The following is an 11,701-nucleotide window of genomic DNA, read 5'->3' on the forward strand; positions in this document are numbered from 1 at the left end:
TTCCAGTGAAATATATTTATGTTTGTGGTTGTAATGTGACAAAATATGGAAAAGTTCAAGGGGTATGAATACTTTTGCAAACCACTGTATCTATTCAGTCTGTGATGGAGGCAGATCACTGTTCTGGGTAAACAACAGGAAGCTGATACATGAGATGATGTTTATCTGTAATTACAGGGAGAAAGAGGACATCCTGGTGTGAATGGAACCCAGGGTTTCCAGGGATGTCCTGGACCGAGAGGCCTGAAGGTGAAGTTTCATCACTCAGATTGTTATTAAATAAAACACTTGTTTATATTATTAATAAAATTATCTAAAATATTCTGTCTTCTGTTTAGGGTTCCCGTGGGTTCTCAGGAGAAAAGGTATTAAAGTGATTTGAATTTTTTTCAAAATAAAAGCAACATATAGTGAAAAATAAAAAGTTGCCTAACCAACTGTTGCTTCGTTGCAGGGTGAATTAGGGGAACTCGGACTTGACGGCATCAACGGACAAGAGGTAAACGTGTCTCACATTTAATTTATGTCCTCAGAAGAAAATAAAAATATGTTTAACTCTGTTTAACTGTGGCAACATCTGTAATAAAAACTAAAATGTAAACTTGGTGTCTTCAACATGTCTGCAGGGTCAGAGTGGAGTTGCTGGACCTCCAGGAGACAGAGGAAGTCCCGGCAGACGAGTAAGAGACATAAAATAAAATTACTAATAACTTTCATTGTCATAGTATGGTATTTTCATTCATGAAAATAAAACTTCTACTTAGTACTAATAAATGTTCATTTTAGGGTCCTAAAGGCATCAAAGGACAAGCAGGAGACATTGGACAAAGAGGACTCAGAGGAGACCCTGTTAGTGATTTCTTTTATTTTGTATTTTTGTTCTTGAAATTTGTTCTGCTGAAATTGTTTCTTGCGTCATTTTTTTGGCACTCAGGCTATAAATAAGCAAAAATAAAATGGATTCTCACATGTTGTTGTTTAATAAGGTGTAGAAACTGAATTATTTCTATTGTTCCAAAGGGAACGAGTGGACGAGATAACAACCGAGGAGGACCTAAAGGAGATCCTGGAGATGCTGGACCCGTGGTAAAGTCATCCTGAGCTTTTATTAATAATAAAAGGTACATAAATAAAACTATTTAATCAATATGAATCTAAGGTCCTTGTTTTAAAATGACAGGGTGTTCCCGGAGAGGACGGATTGAAAGGAAGTCCTGGTCAACTTGGACGAACCGTAAACAACTTTTTGTTGTGCTTTAAACACTTTTAACTTCGTAATTTATTTTTATTTGAATTAAAACGAAACTGTTTTATTATTAGGGAATGGATGGCAGAAGAGGCCCACCTGGACCTCCTGTAAGTCATTTCTTATTATGAATATAAATAATTTCAGCCTTTTTTTAAGTTCCCAATCGTGACACTTCTGTGATTGAATTAAGGGACAACCTGGAGCTCCAGGAGATGCAGGTCAGAAGGGGCAGCCAGGTGTGGCAGGATCCAGAGTAAGTTTGTTCCTCTCTTCGCAATATTTAGCAAATTATAGCTGAATAATTGAAACAGTAAGCATCTGCCTCTGTTCTTTTCAAGGGTTCAAGTGGACCAATTGGCATCAAGGGACAAAAAGGAGAAGATGGGAACCCTGGACCGAGGGTGACTGAACCACAAAGTCACTTTTTCTTTAAGGACAAAACTGAAAACTCAATTCTCTTAATGTTTTATGGTCCAGGGTCGTGGAGGAGAACCGGGTCCAATAGGAGAAAAAGGTCGAAGAGGACCTCTTGGACGTAAGGTACTGAACGAATCTGATAATGGCGTGTCCCTTGTTCTTGTTCCGTTTCTAAACACGCCACTCTGAGCTTAGCCCTCTCACATTTCTCCACAAGCATTCAGTCTGTTTAAGCAGGTGGGCTTTATTAAAGCTAAAGAAATGTTTTATCGTTTTATACCCCTAACCTCCCATCTGTTTCTCTGTAGGGAGAACCAGGAGATCCAGGAATCAAGGGTGAAGTTGGACCTCCAGGCCCCCGGGGAGAGCCCGTAAGAATAAAACTTGCATTTCTGATCCCACTGTGTAAAAAACTAAGAATTAGCAAAACAAACATAATTCAGTCAGACTGGTTGGACGACCTGAACTGGAGCAGAGGTTTGGACCGGTCCAGATCAAAGTCTGGGGACCATTTTTCATCCAGTCTTAATTTATGTTCCTCAGAAAGGATGTGGTGTGTTTTTAATCAAAAGTAGTAGATTTGAAGACATTTTCTTCATCTGTGATTTAAACTGATGTCAGTTCTGAACAGGAAAAGGAAGTTACTCTTGTTTATTTTTTATTTGTGTAGAGACAATCAGATCTTAATGAGAAAAACAATCATTTACTAATGTTTTGTTTCATCCTGTTATCATTTTAGGGTCAAGATGGTAGAGATGGGCCTGGTTCTCCAGGTCCAAGTGGAAAAAAGGTAAATGATCTTTAATGTTCGAGACATTCTTAACCACAGATGTGTCAGAAAAGCAACATGAAGTACAGGAATATGGTCAATTTATTAATAAATCTTTGTTGTTTTTAAAGGGGGACATCGGTTTCCCAGGATACCCTGGACCTAAGGTAAGGAAAGGTGGACATTTATTGACCAGTGACATAATCAAGCTAACTTTTGATCCTGATTGGTTTTGTTCGATCCAAGGGACAAGCTGGAGATCCTGGCCCTCGAGGCGGACCTGGACCCAGAGGAAACCAGGGACAAAGAGTAAGACTAACCCTTCCAACTTCACCTTTGGTCATGACGTTTAAATCAGGACAGAAAGAACCAGATTCTGCATAAAATGAGGTGGTTCACATGATTAGGATGCCTCCTAGATGCAACTGGAAGAGACTCAGAACCCTCTGGTCTGACCACTGAGTCCTCCAGGAAGAGCTGGAGAGGTCTAGGTTCTGGACCTGTTCCCTCCACAAACCTACGTTACTAATATATCCAGTGAAATCCTGATCTCCATGATTCACAAATATCTGATTCATTCTTGCACACCATGCATTAGTGTCTGTACATAATAATAATACTAATGGCCACATTCTTTTAAAGGTGAATAATTAGTCTGTTTTACCTCTTTTCAGGGTGTTTCTGGAGATATTGGTCCACCAGGACAGAAGGGTGAAGTTGGATATCCTGGACCTTATGTGAGCATTTTAAGAATTACTCTACAAGTCGTTTAAACCAAACTGAGATGGGTTTTTGACAATTTTACAACTATTCTGAGACAAAAGATCAATGTTTCGAAGCGTTCCTAACACTCTTGCAGGAACAACGTTCACAAACTAATGACCGACAGTCAGAGTACACCCAAACATCATCTACAGACCTGAACTAAAGGCTGATGTTGAGTTTCATGTCCCCCTATTATTTGCTTTCTGTTAATGCTGCTGTTTATGCTCCTACAGGGTGCCAAAGGACCAAGAGGACCAGGCGTTGTGGTAACCTCACGTTTTATAAAATTGTAACTTAACTGAGTAAAAATATATATATTAGTGCGTATAATGACTTTTTATCCTTTCAGCAATGCGACTTGGTGAAAAAGATCAGAGACAATTGTCGTAAGTATCTGATTTTATTACATAGAAATATAATGTTCGAGTAAGGTGGTTCAAATGTCTAATTTATGTTATTTTCTTTACCAGCATGCTGTTATGGTAAGTACATAAATACATTTATAATAAGTATTAATACCTTACAAACCTGTTTGTGTTCCTTATTAAGCAGTAAGAACTTTCTGTGAACAATCTTAGGGAAGCTGGAGTGTCCTCTCTACCCCACGGAGCTGGCCTTTGCCCTGGACGTCTCTCAGGGCGTCGACCGCTCGTTCTTCAACAACATGCGGGACACGACCGCCCGCCTGGTCAAAGACATCACCATCGCTGAGAGCAACTGTCCCAGAGGAGCTCGCGTGGCCCTGACCCTCTACAACAACGAAGTGATCACTGAGGTCCGCTTCGCCGACTCTCTGAAGAAACGCACCCTGGTGGAGCGCATCGAGGGCCTGCAGATTCCCAGATCCACAAAGGCCCCCAGCCTGGAATCGGCCATGAGCTTTGTGGCTCAGAACACGTTCAAGAGGGTGCGCAGTGGTTTCCTTATGAGGAAGGTGGCCGTTTTCTTTGTGGGCCATCGGGCTGGTCAACCCCGACAGATTTCTAACGCTGCTCTTCGCCTCCATGACGCTGGAATCGCCACTTTGTTGTTGGTGAACCGTGAGGACAGGGCCCTCACCAGAGCCGTACAGGTGGAAACAAACCTTCAAATGTCTCAGTACATTTGTTAGTTTTCAGGACGTTTTGTGTAGTTTTGCTCAAAACATTTTTTTTTTTTTTTGCATTTCTCTTTTGATTCCAGGTCAACAACACGGAGCTTGCTCAGGTTCTGGTTCTTCCCAGTCCTGGGAGCGCCCAGTATGACGCGGTCTTCCAGAAGATCATGAACTGCCACGTTTGTCTGGGTAAGATGACGAGTCTACACTGATTCTGGAGGAAGAACTAAACTAATAAACAGATTTTCCACGGTTAACAAAGACAACAAGCCAGAATAAAGCATTGCAGCTTTTTGCCAAAAGTACAAAAAGATTGTTGAGTTGTTGCAAGCTTCATTGTTGATAAGTATTAAAACACAAAGCACATTTGATCGCAGCAATCTATTCCTGAGAAAATTCTGACTTTTCTTTGACATGCTACATGCCCCTGATCCAATATGGCGGCGTTGAAGATGGTATCCAAGTCCCGGACATAGTCTAAAAGATACCCCTCACAAACTACTTGCTGTTGTATTCAGATATTTCATTTTAGTCTTCATTCCAGAAATAAATGGGTATCTGGAGACTTTTGACTCACCCTGTACATCAAAACAGATTATTCACAGTGAAATGCAACAAGCTGCATTTTGAACTTCACATTTTTTTCTACATATTTTTTCAGATTCATGCTCTCCGGATCAGACGTGTGATTATATTCCTCCATCGATCAGCCGAGATCGGAGGTCGTTGACGTTTGATGTGGACATCGACATGGCTTTCCTTGTCGACAGCTCTGAGTCGACTTACCCTTCTTTCTTCCTAGAGATTAAGAGATACATAGCTCACATGATAGAAGCCCTTCACGTGTCTTCAAATCCCACATCGTCCTTGCATCACGCCAGAGTGTCCTTCATCCAGCAGGCACCTTACGAATTCGTCCAGAACAAATCCGGCTCTCCACTTCACGTGGACATCGGCTTGACTGATCATCACTCCTCTCAGGACATCGTCAAGTTCCTGCTGGAGAAGACCGAGCAGCTGGAGGGAGGCCGGGCACTGTCGGCGGCCATCGAATCCACGGTGGAGGAAGTGTTTGAGAAGGCGCCGCTGCAACGCGACAGGAAGGTACTGATGCTCTTCGTGACGGGAAGCGTTAAAGATGAAGAGGAGCAGCTAATTCGCGTCGCCACTGAGGTCAAGTGTCGCGGATACTTCCTGGTCATCTTCAGCGTGGGAGAGGCGCTGAGTCCTAAGGACACTCATGTCCTGTCACGCATGGCGAGCGAGCCGTCGGACGTCTTCTTCAAGAGGATCGAAAGCATTTCTCACTTTTATAACAAACACATCCAGAACTTTGGCCAGCTGTTACCAAAGTATATCAGCTGTAAGTCCAACTTTGTGTAAAGTTTAAAAACAAACTCCAATGGTTTCATCAATTTAACCAAATGTTTCTGTTTTCTGTAATTTACTGTATTTTAGTTGAAAGCACTGCTGAACAGCCCAGCCACTGTAAGTCACTGCAGAGTGACCAGCCACTAAAAAACCCTCTGCCACCACCACAGCGACAGGAGTAAGTTCTGTTTAAAATAAGCTTATTGTAAATTTGTTTGATATTTATGATTTCATTAACATTTTATACATATATCCAGGAAACATCATAAACATCAGGAAAGTCAGCAAGCTGTGAATGAAAGAAAGCACAATGGTAAGATTAATCTAATCCCGTTAACGTAAAACTTTGTGTGGGGAGAAATGGCTCCTCCAGGTCGGGGGAGGAGTCTTTGCCTCAGGGGGAGGAGTTAAAGTATAGTATAGCTCCTGTGTGATGGTAGGATGGAGATGGATCAATGGATCAGGGATTTGTCCTCAATCATGGTGAAGAAAGAGTTGAGTCTAAAAGGGAAAAGTCAGGATTTACTGGTCCGTCCACATTCCAACCCTCACCTGTGGTCATGAGGACTAAAAGAACCAGATCCTTGATCTAACAATGTTGAGTCAGCTCCTCTGGACCAGTTGCTTTTTGCAGAAATGTTTTGTCTTTTGTCCAACACCTCAAACTGAAGAAGATTTTTAAATAAAATAAACTTTTCAACAAAGAAAAACCCATCCAGATACCCAAGTAAACCTTGTTCAATTTTTCTACCTGGATTATTGAGGATGCATCAGGACAGATCCTTGATCCAATTGGCTGAAATAAACTTTCTTCGTTAGGGGGCTGAGCTCAGCTTTAGGGTGAGGAGCTGCTCTGCATCTAAAGAAATCAGCTGAGATGGTTCATCTGGTCAGGATGCCTCCTGGATATTTCCCATTGGAGGTTTTCAGAGCATGTCTCACTGGGACGAGACCCAGAACTTTCTGGACGTTCTCACCACATAGACGAGCYAAGATTTCAGTGTTTGTCTTAAAAACTCATCTGGACAGAAAAAATATCTGGAGAAAGCAGACAAAGCCTTGATGCCATAAATGAGTTTTATCTGGATGGAGAGCCTTTTCTTGTGGACGGGGTTAATGTAGTTGTTGGATAAAACAGTTTGTATTCTGTCGAATGTATTTATTGAAATAATAACCATTAGAAAAGATCCAGTTGATGGCAGAACAAGAGCAGAGGAATATAAACCTTTACTATAACCCTGATTCTGACCCGACACCTCCACCTTTCAGACCCAGACGAGCTCCATGTCTCCAACGTCACCTCCAGCAGCTTGAAGCTGCGATGGGGCAACTCCGACCACAAGCTCTTCGTTTACTTCGAGGTGGTGGTGTCCCGCCTGCAGGACCACGCCCTGGTTCTGAGGACCAACGTGTCGGGGACAGAGATCTCCGTGGACAACCTGGAGAGTTCTCAGACGTATCACGCTGTGGTGTCGGCGTACAACGCCGAGGGTCAGCTGGTCTCCAGGCGCAAAGGAATCATCAAAACCAGTCAGTAAACAAACAGATTTGGATGTTGTGTTGGTATTTTTTAACTTTGGTTTTCCTGAATTGCTTCTGTTGTCTTTGTTTCCTTTGAGTGACGCAAACGTAATAAATCGTAGTGAAATAAACGTTTGATTCTTGCTTGTTTCTCTTCTCAGAAGCAGCCGATCTGATCAACAGTACCGTGAAAACCCCGACGCTGGACAGAGCAGAACCTGGTGAGCAGCTCTGCACCCCGATGAACCATTTTATTAATATTATTTAACTGACCTCTTCTATCAGCAGCAAATAACAAAAAGTCAAAACTGGACTGAAAACAAAAACAATCAGCCTGAGTGACTAAAAACAAAAACCAGCTCCCTACCACAGAAATGTGGGACTGTGTAAGATCTGTAAATGTCTTCTTGAAATATTTGTCAGTTTGGATGAAATATGTTTTAGTTACCAAAGCTGAGCTCTGGCCTTAAATCTGCTTCCTTTTATGGATTCGAAGCACGAGAACATCTTTGAGGGCCGTAGATTCATAAAAATACTCCATATTTTTAGTATTGAGCTAAAAAAAAAACAGCATGGCTGTTCTTTTTAATTCAGAGTAAATAAATTTAGAGGTTTTAGAGTCAGTTTAAAGCACCCAGCTGAGCTCGTCACAGATTACTAACACAGAGCAGCTGCTGTCATGACTAACTTTTCAACTCATCTGTTGAAACTCATTTAATCCACTTTGATCCTGCTCAACTCCTGAGTGGAGAAAGACTCATTTAAGAACCATTTACACACATTTTAACTGCTTGTATCATTTTGTTTTGTGCTGTTTTTTTTTTTAACTTCACCAGTTTTTATGTTAAATCTTAACACAAACTCATCCTCTGTTCTCCGTCACGTRTCTCCTGTCTTCTCATTTCTTGCACGTTCCAGCTAACGAACTCGCAGACCCGTGCTCTCTTGACRATGACGCTGGACTGCCGTGCAAAGACTATCAGGCTAAGTGGTTCTTTGACAGAAAGAATGGGTTCTGTGCAGAGTTCTGGTATGGAGGTTGTGGAGGAAATGAGAATAGGTTCGACACTGAGGCCCTGTGCTTGAAAAACTGCACCAAGTCAGGTAAGTTGTTGACGGGATTTCTGGAGGAATCGGCTGCAGAAACCAGAACTTTTAGAGCTTAAAGTGACCTTTTATCTTCTGAACAACAAACTACAATAATTTTATTGATCTTAAAGTATATTATCACAAGCATATTACTATAATTTAATGTTTGTTAGCCCAAAGTCTCAAGATGTTCAGTAAACAAGATATTTATACGTGTGCACAATAAATGCACTAAAGTCACTGAATTACTGATAAAAGGAAAACTTGATAAAAAATATTAAATATTAAATGTTGAACATAGTTTTAAGTAATGTTTTATTTAAATAATAGCGCTATACATCAAAGCAAAAAGCTAAAGTGATACTGTTAGCATGCTAACATTTAGTTAGCATGAAGTTACCTGTAAAACTTCAGCTCCAGAAATCCTGACATTTTTAGTAATAAACTTATTATCAGTGGTGGGTAAAGTTCCCCTAAAGCACTAATAGGAGAAATAATTTCCTGATTAGTGCTTTAGGGTTTTTGCTATTTTTTAAATTCATTAGTGGATTAGCATTTGCTAAATTTATAGGCTAAATTTAGAAGGTCTATAAATGTTATTGATCATGTTAACGTTAACAGCTGAGGGTGAAAACTGCCCTTTTTGTTCGTATGTGTCACTGATCCACCAGGTGACAATATATTAAATATATATGAACCCAAATACAGCTGAGGAGTCAATGATAAGTCTTAAGAGAGCAAAATGTGACTCATGTTGTCTGTTGAACAATGTTCATGAGTTGACTGGGTTAATTTAGTGCTTTAGAATTAGCTTTTGCTAAAACTTTCAGTGAATTAGTGCTTTATAATTAGGAGACCTAACTATTTGAGTTAGTGTTTTAGGGCTAGTGGAATTAGTTTTCAGATTAGTGCTGCCCACTACTGCTTATTCTGAATTATTAACCCCTCAATGTGTTATCAGAGAGAGAGAGAGAGAGAGAATTAACGTAAAAAACAGAATCCACATTATCAATAATGTTATTAGTCAATTAAAAATAAAAATAGCTTTAAAACTGTGTGTATTAGGCCTATACCAAATTTGATATGCTAAAACTGAAATAGCCTGTTAGCAAGCTAACATTTCATCAGCAAATCTGACACTAATGCTTAGGATAAAGTGATACTGTTAGCAAGCTAACATTTGGTTAGCATGTACATGTTACCTCCAAAACTTCAGGTCTGGAAATCCTGAAATTTTAAATACCTGTTTACCCCAACTACCAAAAAAAGTTACAATTTTTTCACACAGTTCTACAAGACTGTATGGGTTAGTTTATCCCAAATTTAATTGTTACAGAAGTGCTACTGTTAGAAAGCTAACCTTTGATTAGCATGATTTCACCTCCACATTTTATTAATAAATAACTTAAAATTACTGACCCATCACTGTGTTAACCAAAAATAAAAATACAAATTATTAGTAATATTTTTAATAACTTTTTAAAGCTGACATGTTAATGCTAACACTAAAGAGGCTAGTTAAAGAGCTAACTAACATTTCATTAGCTTGGATTTATTTATTTTTAATCTCCACAAGTTCTAATGTTCAGTTGTAACGTCTAAAATGTTCAAAGCAGTGACGTGTYGTGAGGTTCATGGCTGGTGGCTCCATCRGAACCAGTTTGGTCACCATTCGTTAGCAAGTTATGTTTCATACTCATTATTTTATACAAACTACTGTAGCTCACTTGAAGCACATTTCATTAAAACAAAGTTATGTCCTACCTTCTCTTCTAAATGAAGTCCAGGTTACAATAGTCTGAGAAAAAATAAATAAATGAAAGCAACAAAAACAGCCATGTCACTGTAAGAACTAGAACAGTCACTTCCTGTGCAGCTGTGAGGAGTAAGAAGGGCTCATCAGCGCCCCCTGAGGCAGGCAGGAGAACTACCTGCCTCACCTCCAGCCTCTTCACAGCTGTTTAAAGACACAAACAGTTACACACATCTGATGAACTGTGGAAAGTCAGGGCAAACATTTTACTGGTGACACAGAGAGACACAGCAGCTGTAACACATTAGGTCATCAAAAAGCCGTGTGAAAGTTAACATTTAAATGGTTAGAGTTAAAAAACTTACCAAGATAAATATAACGTGAATAAGACAATCTGCTTTGCTTAAATATTTTCAAGCATTTATCTGCTTTTTCTTATAAGTAAATATGTTCATATTTAATATTTTGCAGCACCAGAGCCTCGGGAGCCTGAACCACAGGAGCAGCAGGTTCCACAGGTGGAGATCCTCGAGGCTCCAGGTGAGACCACTTTTACTTCCCAAATTATTTACCGACTAAATGACATAAATGTCTGCGGTTCTAATTATTTGACGTTCGTCTCTTGATGTCAGCTTCTCTGACTGCCGTGAACGTCTGTCAGCTTCCTAAAGAAGAAGGGGCTTGTGGGAAATTTGTCCTGAAGTGGCACTACGACACCACCAGCAAGAACTGCGTTCGCTTCTGGTACGGAGGCTGCGGCGGGAACCAGAACCGCTTCGACACGCATGAGCAGTGTGTGAAGGCTTGTGGAGAACCAGGTACTGTTGGGTTTTATTGTTCTGGTCAAACATCAGGCTGTTTGGTTCATTTACAGGTGGATACAGGTGAATACAGCTTCTTACAGGTACATAAAGATAGATACAGGCAGATACAGGAGCATAAAGATAAATACAGGTAGATACAGGTACATAAAGATAAATACAGGTAGATACAGGTACATAAATATAAATACAGGTAGATACAGGTACATAAAGATAAATACAGGTAGATACAGGTACATAAATATAAATACAGGTAGATACAGGTACATAAATATAAATACAGGTAGATACAGGTACATAAAGATAAATACAGGTAGATACAGGTACATAAATATAAATACAGGTAGATACAGGTACATAAAGATAAATACAGGCAGATACTGTACAGGTACATAAATATAAATACAGGTAGATACAGGTACATAAAGATAAATACAGGTAGATACAGGTACATAAATATAAATACAGGTAGATACAGGTACATAAAGATAAATACAGGTAGATACAGGTACATAAAGATAGATACAGGTAGATACAGGTACATAAAGATAAATACAGGTAGATACAGGTACATAAATATAAATACAGGTAGATACAGGTACATAAAGATAAATACAGGTAAATACAGGTGAATACAGGTTATCTGTCCTGATTTACATTTTAAATTAATGCTGGAATTTTTCCGTAAAATTTGTTCAACAGGAAATTAAATGAATTATGTACAACAAGCTAACAAAAATAAAATGTGAAAAAATGTAGCTAAAATCTAACAATAGCTATCCAGTAGCTAAACGCTAATTTAAATAAAACAATAATTGAAATGAGCTAAACTGTGGCTAAAAGCTGATAT

General features: G+C 39.6%; 1 protein-coding gene across 5 annotated transcripts in view; it reads left to right on the forward strand.

Moving 5' to 3' along the window:
* The window catches only part of col6a3 (collagen, type VI, alpha 3), a 58,002-nt gene that overhangs the window by 42,776 nt on the left and 3,525 nt on the right, over positions 1-11,701 (forward strand). For 4 of the 5 annotated variants that reach the window (XM_014017816.1, XM_014017818.1, XM_014017819.1 and 1 more), the window contains 29 exons: positions 178-249; positions 339-365; positions 455-499; positions 627-680; positions 787-849; positions 1,021-1,086; positions 1,181-1,234; positions 1,321-1,356; positions 1,440-1,502; positions 1,588-1,650; positions 1,727-1,789; positions 1,975-2,037; positions 2,406-2,456; positions 2,567-2,602; positions 2,682-2,744; positions 3,110-3,172; positions 3,434-3,466; positions 3,550-3,586; positions 3,671-3,682; positions 3,779-4,272; positions 4,383-4,485; positions 4,958-5,659; positions 5,755-5,845; positions 5,925-5,980; positions 6,937-7,197; positions 7,350-7,409; positions 8,107-8,292; positions 10,502-10,570; positions 10,663-10,848. In XM_014017816.1, coding sequence (XP_013873270.1) covers positions 178-249; positions 339-365; positions 455-499; positions 627-680; positions 787-849; positions 1,021-1,086; positions 1,181-1,234; positions 1,321-1,356; positions 1,440-1,502; positions 1,588-1,650; positions 1,727-1,789; positions 1,975-2,037; positions 2,406-2,456; positions 2,567-2,602; positions 2,682-2,744; positions 3,110-3,172; positions 3,434-3,466; positions 3,550-3,586; positions 3,671-3,682; positions 3,779-4,272; positions 4,383-4,485; positions 4,958-5,659; positions 5,755-5,845; positions 5,925-5,980; positions 6,937-7,197; positions 7,350-7,409; positions 8,107-8,292; positions 10,502-10,570; positions 10,663-10,848 — 3,172 coding nt within the window. The remainder of the gene's footprint in view (positions 1-177; positions 250-338; positions 366-454; positions 500-626; positions 681-786; positions 850-1,020; positions 1,087-1,180; positions 1,235-1,320; positions 1,357-1,439; positions 1,503-1,587; positions 1,651-1,726; positions 1,790-1,974; positions 2,038-2,405; positions 2,457-2,566; positions 2,603-2,681; positions 2,745-3,109; positions 3,173-3,433; positions 3,467-3,549; positions 3,587-3,670; positions 3,683-3,778; positions 4,273-4,382; positions 4,486-4,957; positions 5,660-5,754; positions 5,846-5,924; positions 5,981-6,936; positions 7,198-7,349; positions 7,410-8,106; positions 8,293-10,501; positions 10,571-10,662; positions 10,849-11,701) is intronic. The other variant, XM_014017817.1, reaches the window with a different exon arrangement.

This window comes from Austrofundulus limnaeus, unplaced genomic scaffold (assembly GCF_001266775.1).
Source record: "Austrofundulus limnaeus strain Quisiro unplaced genomic scaffold, Austrofundulus_limnaeus-1.0 Scaffold177, whole genome shotgun sequence".
NCBI lineage: Eukaryota > Metazoa > Chordata > Actinopteri > Cyprinodontiformes > Rivulidae > Austrofundulus > Austrofundulus limnaeus.